Raw genomic sequence first — 25,618 nt, 5'->3', positions numbered from 1 at the left:
CATATTTTTTCACACATGCTTAAAATAGTAAGGCCTTTTCTTTTCCAACTATCTGTAGCAGGTTGACCCTGGCTGGGTGCCAGGTGCCCACGAAGCCAATGGGACAAGGGAGACAATAAGATGGAGAGCAACCAGTGGGTGAAATAAGGCAGTTTTATTACAGTGAAAGAAAAGAAGTAAGTGAGAATCTGTGTGTGCATAAGCGAAGGGAAAAGTCAGTCTCTATTTCCCATCAGCAGATGGGAATAGCAATGTTGGACACTTGCAGGAATTGTTCCCTTCTATCAGTCCACAGGCCAATTTAGACGATTTAGAACCGCCCTAGGACCTGCCCAAATCCCTCCACACACCCTTCCGACCAGGAACTGGATGCCTCAGGGCAGATTTTAATAGCTCCTCACCTAAAGGTTTTTTTTCTTGCACCAGGATAATGACAAATTCCATGAATTCCATAGAATAATAGCAGTATTGGCTAATAATATTAACAGTATCAGACAGCTTATATAAGGATTGGCAACGACCATGGAAGTCTGCAGTAAAAAAATTGTCTGCATTCAACATGCAATCTTAGAACAGCAAAAACAACTAAACTAAAGAGAAAGAAAAGAAAAAACGTTCCCCACACCAGATCCAAAAATAAGATCATCACAATACAAAACAAAAATGGACAAACTACACAAAATCCATGCCTAAATCCTTCCATACAATTACAATACAAATTCCCCACTATCATTCCACTTGATAACATGGTTTAATAAGTGTTTTGCCTGATATTTCTCCCAATTAATATCTTTATCTCAAAGTCCTTGTCAGTGTCTGCATTCTCCACCAAAAACTGTCATGGTTTGACAGTGCCCAAATACCAGGCACCCACAAAAGCTGGTCACTCATCCTCCCCTGCCACAGCTGGGCAGAAGAGAGACTAATGGAGGCTTCATGAGTTGAGATAAGGACCAGGAGAAAACACCCCAAGGGCAAAACAGACTCAGCTTGGAAGTGCAAAGCAAATTTATTATTAACAAAGGAGGATAATGAGAAGTAAAATAAGCTCTTTAAACACCTTCTCTTCCCCCAAGCTCCTCCCTCCTTCACAGTGCAGGGAGACAGAGCATGGGGCTTTGATCAGTTCACCACCTGAGATTTTCTTACACTGCTCAGGGAGAGGAGTCCTTTCCCTGCTATGCCATGGGGTCCCTTCCCATGGGAGACAGTTCTCCATCTACTTCTCCAGTGTGTTTCCAATCTCATGAGCAGCAGTTCTCCCAAAACTGCTGCACCGTGAGTCCCTCCCACAGGCACCCAGTCCTCCCAAAACTGCTCCAGTGTGGGTCACACTTCCATGGGGTGCACTCCTCCAAGGACAGGCTGCACCAGCCTGGAAGCAAGGACCACCTCCCTCCACTGGTCTCCCACTGGATCACAGCCTCCTCCAGTCATCCACCCATTCCAGCATGGGCACCTACCCCATGGGCTGCAGGTGGATCTCTGCATCCCCCGGGGATCCCCATGGGCTACAGAGGAACAGCTGCCTCACCATGCCTTCCTTACTGCCCCTCCTTCTCCACTGACTGTGGTGTCTCCATGTTGTTTCCCTCACATGTTCTCACCTCCTCCTCTTCTCTAGCTGGAATTAACACTGCGCACACACCTCACTTTGGTTTGATATTCTTCTTAAATCTGTTATCACAGAGGCGTTACCAACCTTCCTAATTGGCCCAGGCTTGGCCAGCAGCATGTCCATCTTCAGAGCCATCAGTCATTGGCTCTACTGGACGTGGTGGAAGCTTTCAGCAGCTTCTCACAGAAGCCACCTCTGTCGCTCCCCTGCTGCCAAAAACCAGGCCATGCAAAACTGACACACTACAAGTTATCCAAATAACTTTCCCTGTGAATTGAACTATTTCCTGTGGATAATACATTGTTTTGCTACCTGCTGCAGAGGTAGAATCCCCCTGAATGCCTAATGCCTGTGTACTGTTGCTCTGCATGACTGGGAACAGTCTCCTGATCACAGTGTGTGACAGGAAAGCTTGGACTTAGCAGTTCTGTGAGATTTACAAATCATAACAGCTAATCAAGATTTAAAACAGCTCTGGAGTGAAAAGGCTAGCAAGTGGTCCAGCTGTGAGTTAATTCATTAGTTGCAGTAAATATCACTGGAAGAGCTTGTCAAAAGGAAATGTGAAGCAGCTGAAAAGATTCGTCCTTAAAGTGAATGTCAGAGGCTTTTGCAGCTGTCATCCAGTGGACTGGGGACTCTGGGTATTGGAGACAAAATGTGGGTGAAAGACATAAAAATTTGAGTACAGAGGATAAAGTACCAGTTCCCACTGAGTGATTATAAAGGAAGCAATCTCACCACTACAGGGACCTAATTAGAGATTGAATCTCACAGCACTCTGAGAAACACAAACCAGTGAATGCAACCCACTCAGAGCAGCAGCAGGATGAGACTCTGCTGCCTCAGCGGCACGATGGAATATCATGTTTGCGTAGCTGGGGCCATTTCCAGTGTTCTTGTGTCCTGCTCGGTGATCACTTAGGTCCAGAGGAGCCACATAATTTTCTTGCCTGCCAGCACAGCATTGTCCTGGTCCTACAGAAGACAACAATAGGCTTCCACTGCTACATACCTGAGCATTCCAGAGGAAAGGCATCAGGACCCTTTTCCCCAGGCAAATTATAAGAGTTAATTGTCCACATTAACAAGACAGATTTTCATATTTCCATGAGTGAATGGATAATCACATTTCTATGACTGATTGGATAAATCACTACTTTTCTCCTAAATCTGCAGATAGATGTGAGTCCTCAGGCCCCCCTGGAGACAACAGTGCTGTCAGTCAGAGGTTATGTATGTATGGTCCACTCAAGCCTTGGTGCAGGGGTCACCTCCACCTCACTCCAGCGATTGCCCATCTGAGACACTGTCAAACTTCCCTCCATCTTTGTGGAAATGTGGGAACACTGGCTTTAGTTTGAAGCTAATCTCTGGCAGCAATGCCCACTCCTGCTCTAGCTGCTCTCTCCTACCTCTGAGTTGTAGTGCATCACCTCATCATTGGTATGCCAAGCGGGGAATTCTGTCAGTCAGGTCTTTTCTTTATCTGGTGATTATTTCTAAGCAGCAACAAGGATTTTATTTATGACTGGGTAATTCTGGGTGCTGATCCTCAGCATTTCCCTCTTGGTGCCAGGAAGGGCTGTGCCTACAGGAGCCCTGCTCTGGGGTGGGTGAGCAGCAGGGTCAGCAAGAAGGAATTATTGTACCGGTATGCCATTAAAGGCACTTTTAATATAACCCTATGGGGGCTCGGGGGGATGTCTTCCATTGTCATTACTCCTAGCAGTAAAATTTTTCTCTAGCAGGATTTTCCAGACATAGACAACTCAGACAACTTAGGCAGCTCAGGAAAGAGAAGGGATAACTGCTCAGGATACACATATGTATTGTGTTTGGGGGGTAGTGGTTTATGGGTCTCTGAAGCTGGGAGGTGGTAGGTGACCTGCCCAGAGAGATCTCAGTTGACATCTGACAAGGACATTTTCATAGCCAAGACAAACTGATGCCTTTTGTTTTGTTCTAGGGAAAGCAAATTACTAGCCTAAGACCACGCTAGCCTGTATCTTTACCATATGAAACAAGCCCAAACCATTTGAGGTTGTTATTTATTTGCATCAATATGAAACATTTCTGGCATTTATTTTCCATTTTTGGCTGTGACATGCTGCTGTTTTCATGTTTCAGATCTCCTCTCCTGTAATATTTTAAATCCTTATTTGACTGATGCTGCAGGTGGAGAGTATTAGTTACCTTCAGTGACCACTCTGGCTATAATGACTTCTTTGCTTGACAAGCTGGTGACTTTGTCAAGGTGAACATTAAGTCTATCTGGAGTATCTCTGTGTGTCTTTTGTGAGATTGCTATTCTAAGCTGGTTTCTTATTGGGCATGTAGTTTCTCCAGACACAGAATACCTTTGAGGGGATATTTTCCCTGCCACTTTCCTCCTGAGAGTGATGGTGCTGCAGTTTATACCAATAAGATTTAGATGGCTGTATCTCTGAATTTGACAAGCTAGTGGATAGCAAGCAAACCCAACTGATGAAATTCCATTGATAAAGAAAATTCTCATCTTAGCAACTACCCAGAAAAGTCCAGAAGTAGAGGTTAGGAGTTAATAACAACTGCACCAAGTCTGCCAAAGCTGCTGGGGGTGTGATGAACAGACACCTCTGTGGAGCCAAAAAATCCCTGCAGTGCCTGTTCCCTGATGCCCTTCATCAGCAGATTTGGAAGAGCAACATCTCAAGAGGGCGGTGGGGCTGATGTGCTACCCAAAGTGCCATTTACAGGCAGTAGGGATCAGTCTGGAGCCTTTGTGACAGCTTTGCAAAACACGGTTTAACATTGCATAGACTCATTAAAGTAGGAAAGAAATTTCCTATCAGTTGTCACTGGGGTAGGTGTCTCAGATTGCCACTGACATGGGAGTCCATAGCCCCATTTCACAGAGCCAGTGCACAGTGCAGGATCCAGGTGCTTGCCAAAGTGGCTGTAGGCAGAACTAAACTTTGCCATGAATCCAGGCCTCCAGGGATCTTCAAATGGTCATACCCTCATGATCCCTAAAAGATGCCAGACAGAAGGGCAGCAGGGAAGCTGTAGCATAAGTAGCACCTTCAGATTGTCCATTGGATATAACTGAGACACAGCAATAGCAAAACTCAAGTAAATGAAATGCATTTCTTAGCTGTTCCTGAGAGTGAATAGGTTGTGTTGTTTGTGAGCTGCAAGCCACATCAAGTGGAGTGGGTCTTCCACAGAGAAATTGCTGCTTCTGGCCCCAAAATATCATTGTAAGAAGGTAAGAAAAACATTTAAGAGAAATTTCTTAAATCTTTCTAGATGGTACATTATGAGCAACTGGCAGTCAGACCACTATAGATATTAAGAATTCAGGAAACATTACTAAGCAACACAAAGAACAGAAAACAGTGTGTATTTTCTGAGAAAATTGGGGAAAATTCCTGTGCCACTGAATGCTTTGGGAGAATAAGTCCTAATAGGTACAGTAGCCAAATGTCACCTGGGACCAGTGTGTGAACAATTATTTTGTAATATTATTGGCAAATGTGTCAACATCTTGAGGTAATTAGCCAATGTTTTCTGGTGGTACAGAAATATTAATTTCTCTAACCCTCTGTGGTGGTATCTGACCACCTTGGATACCTAAGGGGCAGGTAAAAGGAAAGCAACATGTAGATGTGGTTTACAAAGGCACCAGTTTTCAGTGAGCGTGAGCCTCATTTACTGCTAGGAATAAATTTCTTCCTGGCATATTGTAAAAGAAATAGTAAAATAAACAAAAGCATGGTAGACTTTGTAAGGTAATGCAAGCATTTATAAGAGGTACCTTTGTAAGATGAACCTCAGGGCTACACTGCCCACAGGCAAACCAGCTTTGGGTGCCAACTGAGCGCTGAGGGCAAATGCTGGGCTGCTCTTTTCCCGAGCAGATGCTGTCCCGGGGCTTGTCTCCTCACAGCAGGAAGGAGAAAAAGCAGCTTTTACCATCCAAGTGCATGACATTCCTGCTCCTCCTGGGTGGAAAAGAAAGGGAGCTCTTCTCCCCCTCTGCCTGTGACGGAAGCGCTGACTGTGGGTGTGAGGGGCAGGAAGCTGTCTCAGGGCAGACCTCGTTCTCGCAGGGACCTGCATCCCAGCCATTCCTGCCCTAGACCCAGGGGTGCCCTGGCCTGCCCCTCCCAGGCTCCCCCTCCACTCTGTAGCTCCGAGCTCTGCACTTGCTGTCCTTGGAAAGGCAGGGGTGGGGAGCAGGCTCCCAGAGGCTCCAGAGGAGCAGAAGGTCTCCATCGCGGCTATCTCCTTGTACGAGATGAAGAAGGCATTTCTGCTGCAAGGGCTGCAGGCGGGAGCAGTCACCAGCCTCCCTCTGCAGCCGGCAGCATTCTGCTTTTTCTCGTTGTTTATTATCTGACGTCTGTTTTCGTGTTTCCCTGCAGGCTGGGAGCCAGGAGGGCTGGCGCTCGGGACACCTCCTCCCGGTGGGCTGCCAAGGACGGTGGCAGTGTCCGGTGTCCTCCCGCCCAGGGCGGCCCCGGGCACACGGCATCCGTCCCGAGCCCCTCGGGACCTGCTTCTGCCGGGAGAGGCAAGGTAACCTCGCCACTGAAAATAGCTGGGACGGCGGCCAGCGGAGATTAATGGCTTCATTAACGTCCCCAGTTTATTTATAGGCTTAAAAATGCCTTGGACCTGCAAACTGAGCACAGTTGCTCAGTGTAAGGCAGGGAAGCACAGGTCTCCTGCTTCTGCCTTTACCCTTCCTGCTATTTCATTCTGATTGCTGGGACTGTAAAACCTCTGGAGCAAGCACTGCTTCTCATTGTGAAGCTACTTTGTAAACCTTCCTAACTGAAGGAACACACACAGATACTCTTTTTCTAGTATTTTTTTTTTTCAAGAATGCTGTATTTTTCTGGTTTCCTTCCTCTACCAACTTTTTCTGTGCACACTGTGTCCTGTGGCCCTCTTAGAGAAAATTCTCTTTTTGATGAATTCCTGAGGCAAAGGCTGAGCAGCCATCACAGGAATTAGTGACTTCCCACCTTGGGTTTTTAACTGTGAGCTCTGTGGGAGGAAGACTGAGCTTCTCATAGCTGTGGAGAGCATGGAGAGCACTTAGGACATGTAGGGCCCTGGTGAGAAATGCAGATGCAATTAGTGATTGTGGAGGTCTTCCAGCAAAAGCCAGCAGAGCTAGCAGCTAGCCCAGCACCCAGGTCTTCCAGGAGCCTTGTGGGACTGGTGAGAAAAGGAAAAAACACCCCGAGTGTGTTGGCCCCAGAATAAGAGTTTTTGGCTTGTGACTTGTGGCCATAGTGCTTGGCCTGTTTCCCAGCAGACGCTGAAAGGTAAGTGAGAAAGGAGACTTGTCAGCAAGCACAAATCCAATGGATAGGCTGTGTGACTGGGAGATAGATGGCTCCATGAGTAGGAGAAAAAAGTAAAAATGGCTGTCCTCATACCCAAAAGCATGGATCACCAGTGTGGCAGCTCATGCAAGTGAGGTTGTTTCAGAGAGCAACCACGCTTCACTTGACTGTTGTTTTTTTGTTGTATCAATCTGAAATAAACTCCTGTGTCAGCCTCTCCTTGGCCCTCATCTTCTAGGGATGAAATAAAGAACCAGCAGAGAACCACTCAAACTTCTGTTGTCTTAATTTTCCCTCTGGGCAGTGAGAATACTTCAGAGCAGAGTGAAGGAGCCCAAAATGGTAGAAGGAGGGTTTCTTTGCCACCACAGGTGAAGCCACAACCCTGGGATGCCCTCACCCTGCCAGCAACTGGTGGTTTTGGGGCATCTTCGAGCCTTGCTTTCCCCTTCCTCTCTTTCCCGCTTGGATTCTTGGCTCCAGATCTCCTCCATCCTATTTTGGCCAGGCCCAAGCTCTCCTGGGATGGGGCTGTGATGAGGATGGGAATGCTTGTTCAAATCTCACTTTCCACATCCATGACCATGACACTCTAACTTTATATAGAATTGTTCCAGGCAAGGTTGGATTGAGCTTCAAGCAATCTGGTCTAGTGGAAGGTGTCCCTGCTCATGGCAGGAAAGTTGGAACTGGATGGTCTTTAAAGCTCCTCCCAACCCAAACCATTCTGTGATTTTCTGCACTCCACTGAAGGGCAAAAGCAGACATGTAATTCTTCAGCCATCCAAAGATCATAACTGGGAGACTATGTAGCCTGATATACATGAGATCCTGTGTAATTTTAAAGGCTTCATGGAAAAGACAAGTCATATGCAGCACCTAAGGCAAAGGCAGGAAGAGGGAAAAGAGTTGTGTTTAACTGTATTCTATTTATTCTAGGAAAGAGACACATTTTATATAGTTGTGTCTCATCTAAATTCCTCAACATCTGACCAGAAAAGTCACTGCAACTTTCTTACTAGACAGATGTCAGACTAGGGGAGTGGGTCTTGTGACAAGATGGTCTCTTTTGTGACAAAAGAGACCATCTGCTTTTCAAACTGATTACCTGCTTTGAAAAGTGAATATAAAAAGCAGAGGTTTTTGGTTTGTTTTGGGTTTTTTTTGTTTGTTTGTTTGTTTTTTGTTTTTTTTAACAAGATGGCAAAACTTCATTTCAGCTCTGGGACACCTAGCCCTGAATACTGGTGCTACCCAGCTTCTGTGGCATTACTCACCCCTGATACAGAAAGCAAGAGCTGTTTTTTTTTTTCCTGTTTCACTGGGCTACACCCAGTTGTAACCATATTTAACCTTCCTTTTTCTAGCTGCCAACACTGGGTGGCACTAAGTAACTCCTTCTGACATTTTACAAAATTGACTCCAAAACCTTGAATCACACTGATTTGGCTCCACTCTGTCTTGACAGCAAATGGTTTTGTTTGAGAGACTTTGGATCATATGGTTATTGCATAGAAACATCTGACTTGCATGGCATGTTTGTACTTCCCTGCTTTGTTAAGTTGTTAAAACTCTCATTAAACTCTGGCCTTACAGCCTGGTAAAGATTCGGTGTGCTGTTGGACTTGAAAGCCAAATTTCCTGTACTGAGTTGAGAATTTATGGAATACTGGAATATATACACCTGAATATCCAATCTGTGCTTTATGTCAGAGGTTTAAATAAGTCTCACTGAAAGGCTGAGGTTGAAAGGCACCTCTGGAGATCACCTAGGCCAAGTCCTCTACTTGAGCAAGGTCAGCCAAAGCAGGGTTAACCAGGTGGTCCCCAAGGGGTTCCAGGTGGCTGCTGTCAGCCCCAGAGTTTCCTTGTCATTTTCTAACCAAAGTCTGGACACTGCCATATCTGCTGGCCACCACTGCCAGCTACACTCTGTAGAAGTCCTACTAAAATAAATCAGCTTTAAAAGAAGCACCCCCATAAACATGAGGCTGCCCCATTGGCTGTGTTCACCCTACAAGTGCCCCAGCCACCCTTTAACCAGGTTGTTGTGGCTACAGTGGGTTCTGGGAGATGCTGGTGTGAATGGTGATGGAGGTGCCAAAAAAACAGGCCCACGTGGTTTGTCCTCAGAGGACACCCCAGGTCTATGAGCAGCCTGATCTAGTGGCTGGCATCCATGCCCATGATTGGAACCAAATGATCTTTAGGATCCCTTCCAACTCAAGCCATTCTATGATGCTGTGATTGTGGCCATTCTATGCCACCTGTGGAGCCCCACTGCCATGTCCTGGTAACAAACATTACCATTGTTGTGTGTGTACCTGTCCCTAAGAAGGTGTTTACATTCTAACAGATAGCATAACCTTATGGGCTCATTAAGATGTGTGTCCTGAAAGGAGGACATAGAAACACCAATGACAGTAGCTAAAAAATCCTCAATACGGAAATTAAGTGAGCAAATCTTGACAGACTTGCCATGGCCATTCTGACAGCAGTGGGAGAGGTGCAGCTGAGGAGGAAGCTGCTCAGAGTGTGAGAGATGGTAACTGCTGAAGGTCCGTAATGTCTCCAAGCAGAAGAGCAGGCAGAGGGTGAGACCATTTGGCGGCTATATTAGAGCCAGGGCAGCAAGGATCACACATGAAGCAGTATCTGCAGTATCCCTTCCCTCTCCTGTGGCAGTGGGAAAGGGGTACAAGTAGAGGCAATGATGTCTGAAGTACAGCTTACTCACCGAAAAGCACCATTTCTGGTTGACTGAAGCTATCTGCCAATTGGTGTGCAACCATTCATCAGAATTAGCCCCAAAAATTAGAAACATAAAAATGGCTTGCTTTGTTGGTTTGAGGTTCTTTTTATTTTTTTTTTAAGCTGATCTCAAAAGGAAACCTCAGCTGGAGTGAGGATTTACCCGACATGCTGTGTCTTCAGAGCGTGGCCAAACCACAGGGACAGCCTGCAACGGGGCTCGCCTAATCCTCTTGCTCAGGGTAGAATTATTTACACTGTTTATTAGACCAGATGGAACAGGAATACCAGCAGGACTAAACTGCCTGCCCCAAAGAACAGGCCTGGGATCTGGTAGGTAGTGGACAAGAGCAGTTGTTTCAGAGCAGCGTTGGCTGCTCGGGGCCAGCCAACAAAAAAGAGGTTGAATTTGACAGCATAGCATGGCACTTGACTCCAGCTTAGCTTGGCCCTGTGTGTTGTGCCTATGGGCCTAAGAGCAAACAAGTATTTTTGTAAGTTTTTTTATACCCAGGAAGATGATGCTATAGCTCACCAGTGCTAAATTCCATAGGATGTGTAGCATGACCTGGACTGAGGCATGAGAGCATTCAGGAGAGCTGGGGGATGGAAAGTCTGGTGGGACCATGCTGTAGGAACATCCTGAGGGAAATGAGACAGAGCTTGTTCATGTGGCTCTTGCAAATCGTCCGAGGAGTATCCATGCCCAGAGCAGCACTGCTTGGTGGCCTGAGGGAGCTGCTTGTCCAGAGGACAGCATAGGTGTGTGCTGACCAACACCATGGGAACAATAAAGGATGAGGACCCATAGTCAAGTGGGGAGTTGTTTCTGACATTGTAGGCACATGTGACAGGCATAGCTACATCACCTGCAAAGAAGAGTTGAACTCCAGCCCTGGATTTGTGCTCATTGTCTGCTGGGCTCTCTGCTAACTCTGAAGCTTTGGTTTGCATCACTCCAAGTTTGGATCACTTGGATCACACAAGGTAAATAAGCTCTAGGCACAGTGCCTGTGAGCCCAGGGGTGCCACTCTCTCTGCCCTGGCCTTTGTGCTGATCAGTGTAGGCACAGCCAGTCTCCTGCCTCTCTGTGCTCCATCTCCATGTGCCTCTGGTGCTGCCTGGCACACTGGTGTGATATTGCTTCCAGGAAACCTTTTTTAAAATATTTTCCATATGAGAAACAGAAGGGGTTTGAACTTGCGTCCTGAGTGCTCTGAAGCTGTAGGCAGTTGATTGCAGTGGGTGATAGCTTCTCTTCATAGGCCTTGTGGCTGAGGACAAAGTTTCCTGGGAATCTCCCTTTCCATTCCCATGAGGGTTTTGGGGTTAACCTGTATCATGCTTTTTTAGCTTTTAGTTTGAATGCCAGACAGAAAATCAACTATTGGAAGATCTGCCTAGTCAAATAGACAAAGGCCCCGAGAGGCAGAAGCTCTTTGGAAAGAGGTCTTGGCTTTGCAGGGATCATGAGGATTTGGGCAGAATTCAGGCAGAGGATAAACCCCACTATCCAAGAGGATAACTTGAGGAAAGGGAGTTACACAGGATTTTTCCACTGCTGTAGGAACCTTTACTGCAATTCAGCTCATGTTGATTAACCCTGGATGCTGGATTCTTAAAAAGTGATTAGTGAGATCACCCTAGAAATAGAAACAGATGTACCATCTGTTACACAGTGTATGGGAGGGAGGTTTTGCTGAAGCACTGAAAGAAAGGAGGAGATGCCAACACTGAAATGAGACTTCACTCCTGTCACCTTCTTGTTTACCTCCCCAGAAGCTAAACACCCCTGTGAATATATGAGGTGAACTGGTGGGATTTGCTGCCAGTGGACTGGAGCTGTAGCTCTGGCTAGTGACTGGGTTGAGAGATGAGCTATGATCACATCTCAGCCTTCGGGGGGAAGACATGGTATAGGGCTTGGTGTCAGAGACACTCTCCAAGAACCTGGAGTCCCACAGAGGGAAGTCTGGGCTTCAGTCTGAATTTGTGCTGGTGCTGCCTCAGAGCATCTTTCCCCTCAGTGAAATGTAAACTAGAGGTGGGATTTTTTTCAGTACTTCTGTGGACTTGTCCCTGTGCTGTATCCCTGCCCCAAAGTGCTCTCCCTTCATCCAGTAGTAACTCACTGCAGGTCCCGAGGATTATCAGAAGCACTAAGCAGCTCTGAGACAGCAATTGCAATTATGCTTCTACAGCTGTGATTGTCCACAGCCATGCTTTCTGTCTTCCTCCAGAGCAGCGGAGGATTTTAGGGAATGGTGCAAGGCTGAAGAAGGCAATACATCCATATGTGATTTCCTAAATCTAATCTGGCATCCTTCTGGCTGCCATAACCTCTGGAGAGCAAAGTGCACATTTGTGCTGTTCATAGCACTGCTGCCTGATATCCAATATCTGCTCTAATAGGGGAAGCATTGCAGCACCTGGGGAGAACGGGAGCGGGTTCCCTTTGATCTGCAGGGCACCTCTCTGAGCACAGCTGCACAGCCAGGTAAAACCCTGTCAGGATTCTTGTTTTCTGCTTCCTTTTTCTCAGACTAAATCTCTAATCTCATACTCAAAAACAGCCTCTGGCAGGCCTCCATGTAAAAATATAACAATATCACTACTATTTATTATTCATACATACTATTTATTATTCATATTCAGGAGCAGAGAAGTCATCTGCTTTATGACCATGCAATAAAACAGGTCGCTGCTCCCCATGTGCTTTGAAGCCCAGGACATGATCCAGTGAAGGTAGAAAATGGGACTCCAGGCACATAAAAGGGATTGCTCCAGTGAATCCCTTTGCCAAGACCAGACCTAAATACACAACACACCTACAAAGCACAGGTACAGCTCCACAGTGGAAAAGGAGCCCAGCATCCAGCTGCCTCCCTCAAGCAGAGGTGTTGCAAGGGAGGCTGAACACTGCTTCACTAATACCTTTGGGGAGCTGCTGAATGTGGAGCCTGCTGGCATTGCACTGGTTTTACCTGAGTAAAGCCAGCTGCCCCTTAAAACAAATGACTTAACTGCCCTCCTGTTGCTCCTCTTGCCCCACCTCTATTTACCTGCCCTTATATCTGGAGTCTCCACTGGGACCAAGGTGGGCAGGTGATATGCCACAAGGAGGAGGGTGACCAGATGGATTCAGCATGCAGTTGTTCTTTACATTTCCAGAATGTCATCTCAACCTCCACCAACACCCCCAGCTCCAGCATTTCATGGCTATTCCCATGCCTTGTTCCCCAGGATGCTGGGAGGAGCTCAGTTTGGAATTCAGGAGGGTAGAGGGGACAGCATGGAGAGGATAACTCACCTTCTGGAGGCCAGAGCACATCTAGGGGCAGGTAGAAATTTCAAGAGCTAAGCCACCATCTCCTCCCAACACCACCTGTATAGTGAGGAACCTGAGTAGATCCCACCAGCTCCATTCACTCTAACAGGGATTTGGGGACACAAAAATGTGTGGTGAGCAAGAAGGGCTCAGGTTTGCTCTCTGGTTCCCTATAGAGGCATTCTGGCACCATACAGAGGAGTTAGGGGACAGACAAGCACAGCACAGGGGAAAGCAGGATGAGAAGCCTGTGGAGCCAGCAACCCCCAGCAGTGGCAGCAACCCTCTGCCTCCCATCCCAAATGGAGCTGCCCCCAGCAAGCCCAGCTGTCCTCAAAGATGACACAGCCCTTCCAGGCTCTCACTTGTTCACGCAGTGCTGATCCAAAAAAGATGTTGGCAGAAGATGTTACAGGCCTTTCAAAATCCCTCTTCATACTCCAGCACTTCCTCCTCTCCGTCCTCAGACAGGAATCACACAGGTCTGGACCTCATTCCCCAGCCCCATCAAACAGAAGCTGGTGCCCAGCAGCAAGTCCTCCCAATTACGCCTTCTAAAAACACTTTCACCAAAGAGTTGATTAACCAAAGTGCCCTCTCTGAACACTGTGTACCATGCACAAGGATCACACACACACCCACTGCCCATGGAGAAGATGGGGTCCATACTCCTGGAAGCCCTAATGGGTGAGGGGAGAAGGGATATTATCAGGAAGGGCAATGGTTATCCTCAGAAAAAAAGTCACATAATATAAATTTTCATCCCTCTAAATTTCTCATACGAAAGCCATGGGAAAAAACCCCATTGTTACTCTCTATTTCCATGGGGCTTTCATCAGAAAAATGAAAAGTATGTTTAAAAAATAGGAAGAAGGATGTGGGGAGCCTTACCAAAGGTATCTGAAATCTCTGAGCACACCTGCCTGGCTGTGCTGGACCCTGTGCCCTGGAGCTCAGCCATGCTCAGGGGACAAGGCAATGCACCCATAGGGGGTTTTTCTCCAGTCAGCATTCACACAGCTGGAGCAAGGACACAGAAGGAAGTGCTGGTGGTCCTGAATGCTTTGTTTGAGCAGCTGAAAGGAGAGATGTTTTCTCCCCCAGTTTATTGGAAAAGCAGAGTGACGATCCCCACTCAGTGATGAGGGTCTGCACTCAAGGGTGTGCTGGAATGTGCTCTGACATGGCAGCCCAGCCTCCTCTGGGACAGAAACCACTCGGTGCTGGACCTACAAACACCCACAACAATCCTCACACTGTCCCTTGGGCCTGCCTGTCCTAATAACTCAGTAATAACTCCCCCCTCCACACACCCAAGCATAACCACACATTTTTCCCAAGTGTTTAGCAAATGTAACCTCTGTGTTTTATACCTTTCACTCATTGATCAAGCTGATGTGTTTCTCTTTTGGACAAATAGTCATTACATCTGAAAGTTTATGGCTTGGCTTTGAAGTTAATGTTCTCTGAGATGAAGGAAAAAGTTCACACTTCTTCTATTGCTTCCAGCCCTTCTGGCTGCAGACCAGATAAGAGAGTGATGCCTTCAATTTACAAGTGATGACTATTTTTTCAGGCAGAAAAGCTGAAAGACTTGTAATGTAATAATGGCTTGAATATTGCTATAGTGCTCAGCAGAATGCTAGAAAAGGAGGGAAGTGAGTCCATGAAATGTATGGACACCTCAGACTGTTTATTTCTCTATTTATGGTCTCATTTTCATCTGAGGCTGTTTCCCTTCTTCCACTTCTTTGCTGTTGCAGCCACTCTTGACTCTGTGTGTCCACAAGCTGTCATTTTCTGCCAGCAACTTTCCTGCGTGGAAGAACAGCCTTCACAGCCAAAAAGTTTTCTCCTGCTTAACATTAAGAGGTCTCTACCTCTAATTCTTCTTGAATAGGTAAAGAAAATGCAGTTTTATGGCACACTCCATTAACAGCCAAGGCTATGTGTTTAAGTTGGAGGGTGTTAAGGCATCCAGTTCCTTCACACTTAATTGGAAATTGCAGCCTTGGTGTGACCCTTTCTAGCCTCCTATTTTTCCTCCTTCCTAGTGCAGCATCAGCTCCTCCAGCCTTCACTGGGAGAAAGATTTTAGAAGCTTTTAGGAGCAACTGTCACAGAATGCTTGGAGCCTGACTGTCACTACCTGCAAGCTCCAGGGAGAGTAAGCAAGGCTGAAGGGACTTTGGAGAGGGATTTGATTTCCCAGAGGTCCATCAAGCCAGCTTTGGGAAGTCTCTAAACGTGGCAGAGCCACCACCTGAGTAGAGGTGCTGTGCTTGCCCACATCTTGCTCCCCTGCTCACCATATCCCTCTAGACCTCTTCGCTCAGAAGTGGCTTTACCATTTGACCCCACCAGTCATAGGTCTGGACAAAAAAAGAGATGCCAGGATGTGTATGTGTACCTCTCAGCTGGGGCTATCTGAGTTGTGAAATGTAGCTCTGACAAGAACTCCTGCAGAGCGTGCACAGTATTGCCAAGATTTTGATACTGCTAATGAGTAGATGCTTGTATAAATAAAATACCTTCTGATATGTGATTTACAAAACATCAAGATTTTCAGTAATTTAGGATTGAATTGCATCCTGTTGTAGCACATAAGGGGAAGGATTAGGGCACTGCAGCTCACAGCTGGGCAGCTAAACCCACTTTTCCTGTTCAGTCGTCTGCCTTTGATCTGTTTCTCTTTAATATTCAGCTGAAATTCAGCTGATATTCAGCTGAAAGACATCAGCCATGCTCAGATCAGTAAGGTACCACTGGATAAATGCTTGTGCTCTTTGTAAAGTGAAATTTGGCACCTGACTGGAGGAACCACAACCCCTCAGCAAATCCTGGATCCCTCCCTATTATTGGGTCACGTGCTGCTGAGAATTGGCAGCCAAGCAGCGCAAGGCTCTCAAGCCTCCCTGGCACAACCACAAGGACTGGTCAGAAAATCCCTCCCAGGAGGTGATGAAAAACCCCAGGGTGCCACCAGCATCCCCCACACCAGTCAACAGAGCCCCTCCATCACACAGACTTGCAGTGCACTTTGCCAAATGTTATAGTTCCCTTTTGTTAACATCTGTGCTGTTCAACTATTTGCCTCTGTCAGCATGACCAAGTGATGGGATTGGCTCTGCAGGATTTCTGTTGATCCTCCTCCATGTCTGGCTCACTGACCACTCAAGAAACTTCCCTTTCCTTTATTTTACTCAATTTCATCCTTTGATGTAATGCTAAATAAAATCTACTTATTGTTAACCACACCTCTCAACAGCAGTGGTTATGTTTGCTGCTGGTTTAGTTTCCAAGTAATTTAAATAGACAACTGAGCCATGAGGAGAAATTACAAAACATCCTTTCCCCCCAGACATAATGGCATGGCAGGCCATTAATATTTCTTTAGCACAGCAAACTTTGAGGTTTGAAATACATACCTTGGTTTGTCAAATGGGATAATTATTAACATTTTCAACTATGCAGCTAATGAGTTCCTGTGTTACAGTGAATGTGTACAGTGGTGTTGTGCAGTGTTTCTCACACTAATTTCTTGGGAAATCTGGGCCTGTAATTTGGTGCAGTCCTCACAGCAGGAATGTGTTTCATCTTCTAAGGTGACATCAGCCACTCTTGTCCTGGCATTAAAAGTCAGCCAATGTACCTTCCAGCTTTCCCAGGCAATCAGCAGCCAGAAAATCAGTGTTGGGCTTGGGAATATCAGCGTCAGGAAGCCTCTGGTGTCAGGGCTACCCTCTGGGAACCACCCCAGTGCAACACCCCTTCTATTTCAGTGAATACCCAATCTTTCCTTCAGGAGCACCTACAAGTGCTTGGCAGTGCCACACTGGGGACACAATGGATAGATCTCCCCCCAGGAGAACTCAGGGGTTGGAAGTCACTTTAGGGTCTTAGACGCTTTTCTCTCCTTCCTCTGGGGAAGGCAGGGCCAGTGAGAGGGGGGTACCAGCAGCACTGGAGCATCCCCGCAGCTACCAGGAGCACCAGGACATCCCCTGCTCTGTTTTTATGGTGCTGTCTGCTCACTTCCATTTTCAGAGGGTGGCATAGCTGAAAGTGAAGCTGTGCACCCCTCAGGGGAGACATTCTGGAGAACACCAGTCAGTTCCCCAACTCCACCACAGAGCAATATTGTTTCACTACAAAAAAATCTCACTGGCCAACACACAGCAGGTCTGGAGCAGCCCCTGAGAAGCGCTGGGCTCTGCATCCCATTAGGGCTGCCTGGAGGAAGCTGGACAGGATTTTTATTAAATCAAGCTCAGTCAATACTTAAAGAAGGGCTTTTTTGAATTACAAGCTGAACCTCATGTTTGGTGCCCTGCCAAGCTCAGGATAGTGCGAGGAAGAAAAGGAGATGTATTTTTGGACTCCATGTCTGCTAACAGGCTGTTAGATAAAATTAAAGAGGCTGTTTATAAAGAATCCACTAGTGCTGAAGCAGATGTGGAGGCCTGAGTTTATGACAAGATATATTTCTGGTGTTGGCACGAACAATCAATTTCATTCAGGACTTTTCTCATGCCGTAATGATTTGTTGGTTTGGGGTTGATTTCTTTTTTATTTATTTCATTATTTTAACTGAAACTGGCACAATGCCCTCATTACTTGTGATAAACTTGTTTGTTTACTTATGTCGTGGTAACCAGAGAGCTGGACTCGGGTTCTGCTTCCTTGGATGCTGGTTGTTTCCTACCAGAGCACTTGGAGCTGTCTAACACTGGGACTGTGTTTTAAAAATACACTGCTTTCCTCAGCCTTGCAGGCAGCAAGGGCATTGCTGTGCTTTTACAAGAAAAATCAAGAGCACAAGTGAAGGCACATTGTCATTAATTATGTATGGTTCGGGTTTTTCCTGCCTTGCTGCTCCTCCTTGGACCCTACACTGAGTCCTGACTTCCTTATGGCACAGATAAAAACTTGAAAGAGAGAAGCCCAACACGATTGCTGTGATCTAAATCTACAGCAGGGCATTGCATATGGAAGGCATAATATTTGATGGTAAATTTTTGTTTGACATTATAGTAGAAGTTACGGGAAAAGGTGTCATCCTTGGCCTAGGGTTTCATAAGTGCCACAGGCAGATGGGCTCTTTTAAACCTTTTCTTCTTCCAAAAGGAGAAACTCACAGTCTGGACTCAAGCAAACCTTAAAGTCATAAAATTCCAGGTTCCAATAAATCTTTGTTTTATAAAAACACATTGAGCATCTATCAAAACAGAAACTGTAAAAGAAATTAAACATGTGTGTGTCACATACTCTGCTGGATGCTCCTTAATAGTTTTACAGGATCAGTGGAATAACGAGGTGCAGTTTTGCTCTGTGAAATTTTGGCACCTCCCTGCAGCACTGTTGGGCTGCCCAGGGCGCCCACCCGGAACATGAGCAAACACAGGGGAAGGGATGGCAGCTCCACTCTCACATCCTCTCCCTTCTTTCCCAGTGCAGACAAGCTGGGCTGTAGCTGTATCCCCACAGGCCCTGGGCAACACCAACATCTTCCCTTGGGGGCCCAGCAAAGTAAGGACTTGCTCCTCCAGCCCAGTGAGTGGCAAGGCCATGGCAAACAACAGTGCTGTAAGTCAAAGGGAGGGAAAAGTAAAGTGATATGTAGGAGGAGGATTTGCCTGCCTGTTCCCATAAAGTGGAAGAGCAAAGCAAAATGAAAGGAACTGGGATCACACTGCAGAGACACATTTTAACAAGCTCCTTTTCGGGGCTTTAAAAGATTATGCATGTGACGTAACCTTGACATTTCCTGGCTGGCTGGTGATTTCCTCGGATCAAATACCCGGAATGCTGGGGACTTGTCACCACCTCGTGCAGCTCCTATTACTTGCAGCACCCCAGGGGACACCAAAGGATTTAGGCACAGGGTTCTGGGGCAGGGGGCAGGACCCTGCGCCCCTCTCCCTGTGCTCCCTCTCACCCTGGCTGGGTGAGACACGGAGAACACACCTTCCCTTTTAGAAATTCCCCTTAACTTTGAGGGTTGAGGTTTAAGGCTCCTGGCCACGGGTCCTGCACCCAGAAGCCTTGAGAGAGAGAGTAAAGCCTGTGAGAACCCTGGCAGGGACAGACCCTCAGACCTTGAAACTATATATAATCGATTTCTTTCATTATGCTGTAGAATGACAATTTTATAAAATGCCAAGTGACTTGCTGGAGTAGTCAAAACCAAGACCAAAAGCCAGCAAAGCCCTGTAAATTTTGGGAATCTTCTTATCATGAAGATTCATCAAATTTCTGCTAGTAGTGTGCTGAAACTTGAAAGTTTTGGGGAAAGAGAAAAAAAACCAGCAAAACACTTATTAGCATTTTGTCAAGCATTGGGACAGGCTTCCCAGGGAAATGGTAGAGCTGCCAAACCTGGAGGTTGCAACCAGAGTGGGGACCAAGCAGCCCACAGTGGCAAACCCCCATCCTGACTTGAGATCCTCAAACATCTTCTGTAGTGGGTAGAAGGAAAAAAACCCCACAAACTCTTCCCAGAATATTTTTTTCTGGATTTCCAAAGAGTGTCTAAATTTGGGTTGCACAGGAGTTCTCTATTATTAATTACCCTAAAATAGGTACCAAAGAAGCAAGCACCTGTCTGGGAAGCACTCACACCATGACCAAAGACTCCAGGCAGCTCTTCCCACCTCCTCTTCCCAACCACGGAACCACTGGCAAATCAAGTCAGCTAGAGGCTGCAGGTGCCAAGGGATCAGGGTGGTGGGAGCTGCAGGGGTCACCCTTCTGCTCCTGACCTGGCAGGTTCAGGCTGGCAGTGCCTTTTGCTGTGTGTAAACAGGGAAGCTGCAGCTGAGAGGTTAATGCAATTCTAAAAAGTCTTTAGAAAGGACATTTAAAAGAGTATCACCAACTAGTTTAATGCAACACCAGCACAGCTTTAGTAGTATTAAAAAAATTAATCCAAATATTAAAAAATATGTATTTTGTTATGATTTCCATGCAAATAGTGTAAATAATTGATAGAGGATGTTGCAACCCTTCCAGCACAGCCCTGCACAGCAGAAAGAGAAAGTGAAACAAAGTGCAACCTGGAAAGCCCCCAGGAGGGCAGGGAGAGGCCAGGAGGAGCCTTTGGCAGGGCTCCTGCCTTCCTAGGGCCTGCCCCTGGCTCCCAGTCCCCGGCAAAGTCTGGGCAGAAGGTTACAGCAAGGATTAGTTAAGCAGCATGGGTTGGTTTTGGTTTTTAGCTTAAATATATCCCATGCTCTGGTTTTTTATACTCACTTGGAGACGCACGGTGTTATTTTCAGGCTTGGATCACTTCAATTTTATTATTGCAGGTGGCCCAAATAAACTTTCCTGAGGTTTTTCTTGCATGTTTTCTAAAGAGAACTGTAAAATGAACAGTTAAGAGGTTTGTTGGAGCTTTTGAATAAGGATGGGGAGCAGCTTCCCTATCAGTTTTATAATTATGCACTCCACTTCGCCTCAACCCTGACATTAAATGCATCATCCCAGTGCCAAAAAAATCAACAGTACTTACCTGACAGACGCACAAACCAACTGTTTGTTACAGGCATTTCAGGCAATTTGAATTGTGTCATGCATCCCTGTTTCCGCCTTTCTTTCCTACAGTTTGCTTCACTAACAACCTTCACAAAGCTGCGTGCACATAATCTGCTTCACACAAACAGCCTCCCAAGGTTAATTTATAACCAATTAACTTGAGATCAACACCTTTGCAAAGGCCGGTGTGAATGCTCAAAATCTATAGCTGGAAATCAAATACAGGTAAATCTCTGATTTAGAAAATAAATAAGGAACATGATTAGTAATCCTTTGGTGTTTGGATACCAACCCAAGCAAGTGGAAAAGGGAGCAAAGCTAATGACCACAAACCCCTTTTAGGAGCAGAGCTACACACTGTGCAGCACAGTAGGTTCTCTCTGAAGCATTTTTAAACATCTTCTGTAGGACAAAGGAGTTGTCCTGAAATTTTACTGGTTTAAAATAAATGCAGAAAAATAGGCAAATAGGGAGTTACCTCTGCAAAAGTCATGAACTAGTGATTAAGCACAGGGGTTATCAACTTGAACTCAAGTTTTGAGAGCACTGAACAGAGAAAAGTCCATGGAAAATACCCAGTTTGCAAGTTTACCTTTGAAAAACCACCTGTGGAGCCTCCTCTGCCTTTTGGCCTTTTTCATGAAATCCAGGAGGTCTCAGTGATGAGAGATTTCTGCACACTGTGGGCACAAGCCACTGCTCTGGAACGCACTGTCTCCTTGTTTATATTTCAGTGCTACGCGTGATTAATCCTCCATTTCATTCATTGTCTTTTTACTTCTCTGCTACTGGGAACAGTAAATAAGAGGGAAGTTGTAACAAGAGCCTCCCTTTTATTCAGAGACCTTCTGTTTCCTGCAGGCTGGCGGCTTCGAAAAAAATCACAGCTCCATTGTGCTCCAAAGTCATGCTGAATGATTCAGATGGAAAGCAAAACCCACGTCAGAAGGAACAGGGGACTCAAAGACGAGTGGCCAGCAGACCAGGAACATCGATTCCAGGCAGCAGCACATCCCGAGAATGTTGCACTCTGTGACAGCAGCAACATTATGGTTTATCCCTCTGTGCCATGGGTCTGTAGAAGACAAGTGCTGCTCCTGGTATTGGGGGTATCCCCCTGAGCGCCCCTAGCCCCACAGGACTGATTGCTTGGGAGTGGTGGAGCAGCAGGAAAATGCTCCTGTCCTACCTGAAAGCTGCAGATCCAGCCTCCAGCAGCTGGGGAGGTGAATTCACTCCTTCTTCCTGGAGCAGGGCTGCCAGCAGTGGAGGTCAGGCAGGGCAGGAGGAAGGGACAGGGTCACCGGCGGCAGAGGCAGGGAGGCAGAGCCTGGGGGCTCCTGTGCGGAAGCAGAGCATGCAGTGATAGAGACAGTGTTGCCATCACCAAACATCTGGTGTGAATGCTCCCCAAAAATAGATCACTTCCTTCTTCCACCTCAAAGGAAACAGTGTTGGAAGGAGATTCAGATATGGTAGGACTGGTGCAAGGAGGGGTTTCGTTCACTGTCAGCCTCACTAGGAGGCACTTAAACACTCCAGGTTGTGACTCTGGGACCAGACATCAGTCTCAGGCAGGTTCTAAGGTCCTGCGAAATGACCCAACAACCCATGTGGGTGCTGAGCCTCTCAGCACCCTGGAGCAGAAATTCACCAGCACTTTCCATCGGTTGCTGGTACTGCAAAACCAATCCCTCTCTTCCCAAAAGCTGCTCTGGTGCCAAGGGGCTCAGGCTGTGATCAGCCCTCACATTTTCCTGTACCAGTTTTACATTACAGTGCTGCTTCACAGCATCTTCCTTATTGGCAGGCGTCAGGAGAAATGTGTGTCAACAAATCTGAAGCGAGCATAAGCGCCGCTACAGTGAAGTCTGATAATAAAACATGAGTCACTGTTATTCAATCATTTACCAGCGCACGTCTTGCAAGAAAGTTCTCGCTTCGAGGAATCACCACCACAAATTTGAGAGTTGTTTTAAAGAGCACCTTGATTTTACTTTCAGCTGCCTGGTTGAGTTTTCAGGGGGCTGGTTCCTGCTATACCTACTTGCAGCCCACTACCCCGTGCTCCCTCTGCTCTGCGTTTCAAAGCCAGGCATGAGGCACCCAGCCCTGGCATGACCTGGTGTTCTGCCCAGGAGTTTTCACACCCAGTATCTCCCCAACACCAGGAATGAGCTGCAGCAAGGAGAGGGCTGCTGGGACTGACCCCCCCCAGTTGCCCTCTGTAGTGCTGCTGCAGTGTTTCGGGGATGCGCATTTTCCCCTGGGATGGGATGAGGAAAAGTGTGGTCAACCCCAGCATTTTGGCAAGGGGGAATTTTTCCCATAAAGATATTATTTTCATTGTTTTCTTACATTTCACTTTGGGAAGGAGCAGGAGGTCAGGGATGTCATCCCAGACATTTCTTCAAAACTGTTTTTATCCTTGGTTACAAATGCCCCTGCCAAACACAGCAGCACATGTCCTCGGTTTTCCCTCTGTAAGCCTGATTTTTTGAATGGCTTCTTGGAAAAAGCATTTACATGGTGACCTCTTGCTGCTCTAAGATGTGCAGGGAGATGGGTCCTTTCCAGGCATTCAAGCTGTAGTGCTTGGTCCTTCCTGTTTTTACTGAGGAACTTTTGGGAGGTCAGAAATACATGAATTGAGCTTTTGCTGCCTTAATAGGTGAAAGGTTGCTGGAAGCACGTGGATAAACTTCCTCTGTGCCAAATGACCGCCATTTAAGTCAAAACACTTTTTAACAATAGACGCAAGGTTTTAAAAGGTGTAGTTAAAAAAAAACCACATTTGCCTGTCTGTCCTTCTTGCTCCATGCTGCTCTCCCTCTTGCTGCCTAGCTTGATCTCCAGCACTCCTGCTGCAGGGAAGGCTTGAGCTTCTGATGTGGCAAACAGGTAGACTAAGCTAATTTATCACTCAAGTCTTTTATTCCATCACAGAGTGGCAAAAGGGAAGGCTTGTCTCTCTTGTGGGTCACCTCTAATAGCAATTGCTTTCAAGCAAGATGGATTTCAAAATTAGGTGCTCTTGAAGCAGAAGCCACACTGTATTTTTCAACAGCACAAAGCAGCCGTAAGAGGAATCTGACCTTCATTCTTCATAATAAATTCACTGGGGAAAAAAAAAAAAATCCATCTTTGTTTTTCAGCTTGAAGTACTGTCAAAAGAAAAGCCAGGGCACACACAACATTTACAAAATAAAAATACAAGACAACTTCAGCAAAATGATAAAAAATTTGGAGATTTACTTTTCCTGCTTTTTCTTACTCAAACATTGGAATAGTCTGACAGCTTGCCTGCAAGTACATTGTTTTGAAATAAAGGTTGGTGTTAAAGTGGATCTATACTAGGCTAAATAAAGACCACCTCAAAGTGGTTTTCAGATGTAGAGTGCAATCCAGTAGCTAAGTCTGGGAAAAAGTTTATCAATACACATCCACATTTAGGCACTCCATTGGACTTAGCACATTTGTAAAATGTCTCTGAATGTATTTCATGTGCTAAAATAATATCTGCTGCAGCCTGCCAAAGGAAAATAAATGTCAGTTATTTTCTGCTAAAGTGCCCCAAAAAGATGTGATCTGCAGAGAAGTACAGATTTGTAAGCTAAAGAATATAATGGAGGAATGCTTGAAAATATTTGGCATTTTACTGTTACTAATAAGATGATTGGTACATTTGAGTCCTACAAGCCTGTAGCTGGTCAGCTGCCACTGGCACAGCCTGGAAACGGTGAAAATTAATCGTCTCTTGTATTAAACACTATCTTTGTATTTTGCCATGTCTCGCTTACAGACTCTGTATTGAATAACTCATTATAACCCAACACAGCACATTGTCTTTATTCCTTTAATCTCCTGTCAGGCATAGCTGGGAATGTTTATTCTAACTAGCAGGTCTAACCCTTAGGCTAGCAAGAATTAGGAGAGGTTTTTTCCAAGCTCGGCTTGTCCCCCATCCAGAGAACCTAATGCTGTGGCTGCAGTCCACCTGGCTCCTCTTCTGGAGGAGTTACTCAAATCCATCTTCCCACTTTCCAGCAAGCCTAGACCCAGTTGTTACTCAGTCTTTTCTTTCAGGATGGGCTGGTTACACTGATAAAAGCAGCTGTAAAGAGGCTGTGTCAGCAGTGCCCTAATTAAGCTGCAGAAATCAGCCACTTCACACCCCTTAGTTCACGTTTCCAGGGGTGTGTTTGCCTGGACAGAAACATTTTGTTAAATAAGCTCAGCTTTTTGCTAGAGCTGGTGTGATCACTGAAAGCTCAGCAGAAGGGATGAACACTGTCCATACATTTAGTTAAACCAGCTTAAAATTACAGAGCATATCTAGGTGGCTGCAACTGCAGCTCCTTTCAGGACCAACTTGAGATAAACAACCATAAAAATCAGTCTGGCTTAATTTGGCATTCAAGGTATCATAACTCCCACATATTAACATTCAAATTCTCTCCAGAGAAATAATTTTTTTTTGTTGTTTAGGAAAGGAAAAGCCTTTACCTCTACAGCAAACATTTATGTGAAGGTTAAAGCCCTAGATGCTTTTTGACAGTGATGTCAATGCTGTCAGTTCCCCTGTAGGGAACCATCACCTTAAGAGTCGTAATTTCACTGCTCATTATCCCTCTTCTACAGCAAGAATCCACTTTTAAAGATCAAGGGGGAGGCAGGTTCAAGCTGAAGTGTCAGCAGTAACTGATCTCTGACCAAGTAATCTTGGAGTGGCCAAGTCTGACCTATCAGTGAAGAGGCTCAGACAGTTTTGAGCAAGACGATTATTTAACCAGCAGAGCTTACAGGGAAACACACCTGCAGAACAGGGAGGTCCTTTCCAGGACCAACCCTCACCAGCTCTTCCTTAAAAAGGGCAATTAATCTACCTACGGCATTCCTCTTCACCAAATACTTCCACAGTTTCAGAACAGTTTTATAGCAGACACAAGCAAGGCTTCAGTCCCAATATGCATGTGCCAGCTCAGCAGAATTACAGGCACATAGAGACTGCTCCTGAGAAAACCACAGCCACTCTGGAGACCTGG

The 25,618-nt window shown here is 46.1% G+C and overlaps 1 protein-coding gene across 8 annotated transcripts in view; it reads left to right on the top strand.

Annotated features, from left to right (window-relative positions):
• LOC110476751 (uncharacterized) overlaps positions 1 to 24,361 on the top strand; it is a 76,833-nt gene extending 52,472 nt beyond the window's left edge. For 4 of the 8 annotated variants that reach the window (XR_014955513.1, XR_014955506.1, XM_085579879.1 and 1 more), the window contains 2 exons: positions 6,028 to 6,181; positions 21,435 to 24,361. Coding sequence is in view for 3 of the 8 variants with exons in the window: in XM_085579886.1 (XP_085436012.1) it covers positions 6,028 to 6,181; positions 21,435 to 21,491 (211 nt within the window). In the remaining 5 variants the exon portion in view is untranslated. The other 4 variants (XR_014955502.1, XR_014955504.1, XM_085579873.1 and 1 more) reach the window with 2 other exon arrangements.
• The last annotated feature ends 1,257 nt before the right edge of the window (positions 24,362 to 25,618 follow it).

This window comes from Lonchura striata, chromosome 1 (genome assembly GCF_050655825.1).
Source record: "Lonchura striata isolate lonStrDom1 chromosome 1, ASM5065582v1, whole genome shotgun sequence".
In the NCBI taxonomy this organism is placed as follows: domain Eukaryota; kingdom Metazoa; phylum Chordata; class Aves; order Passeriformes; family Estrildidae; genus Lonchura; species Lonchura striata.
Note: the sequence above shows the minus strand (reverse complement) of the source record. Positions and strands in the feature narration are given on the sequence as shown.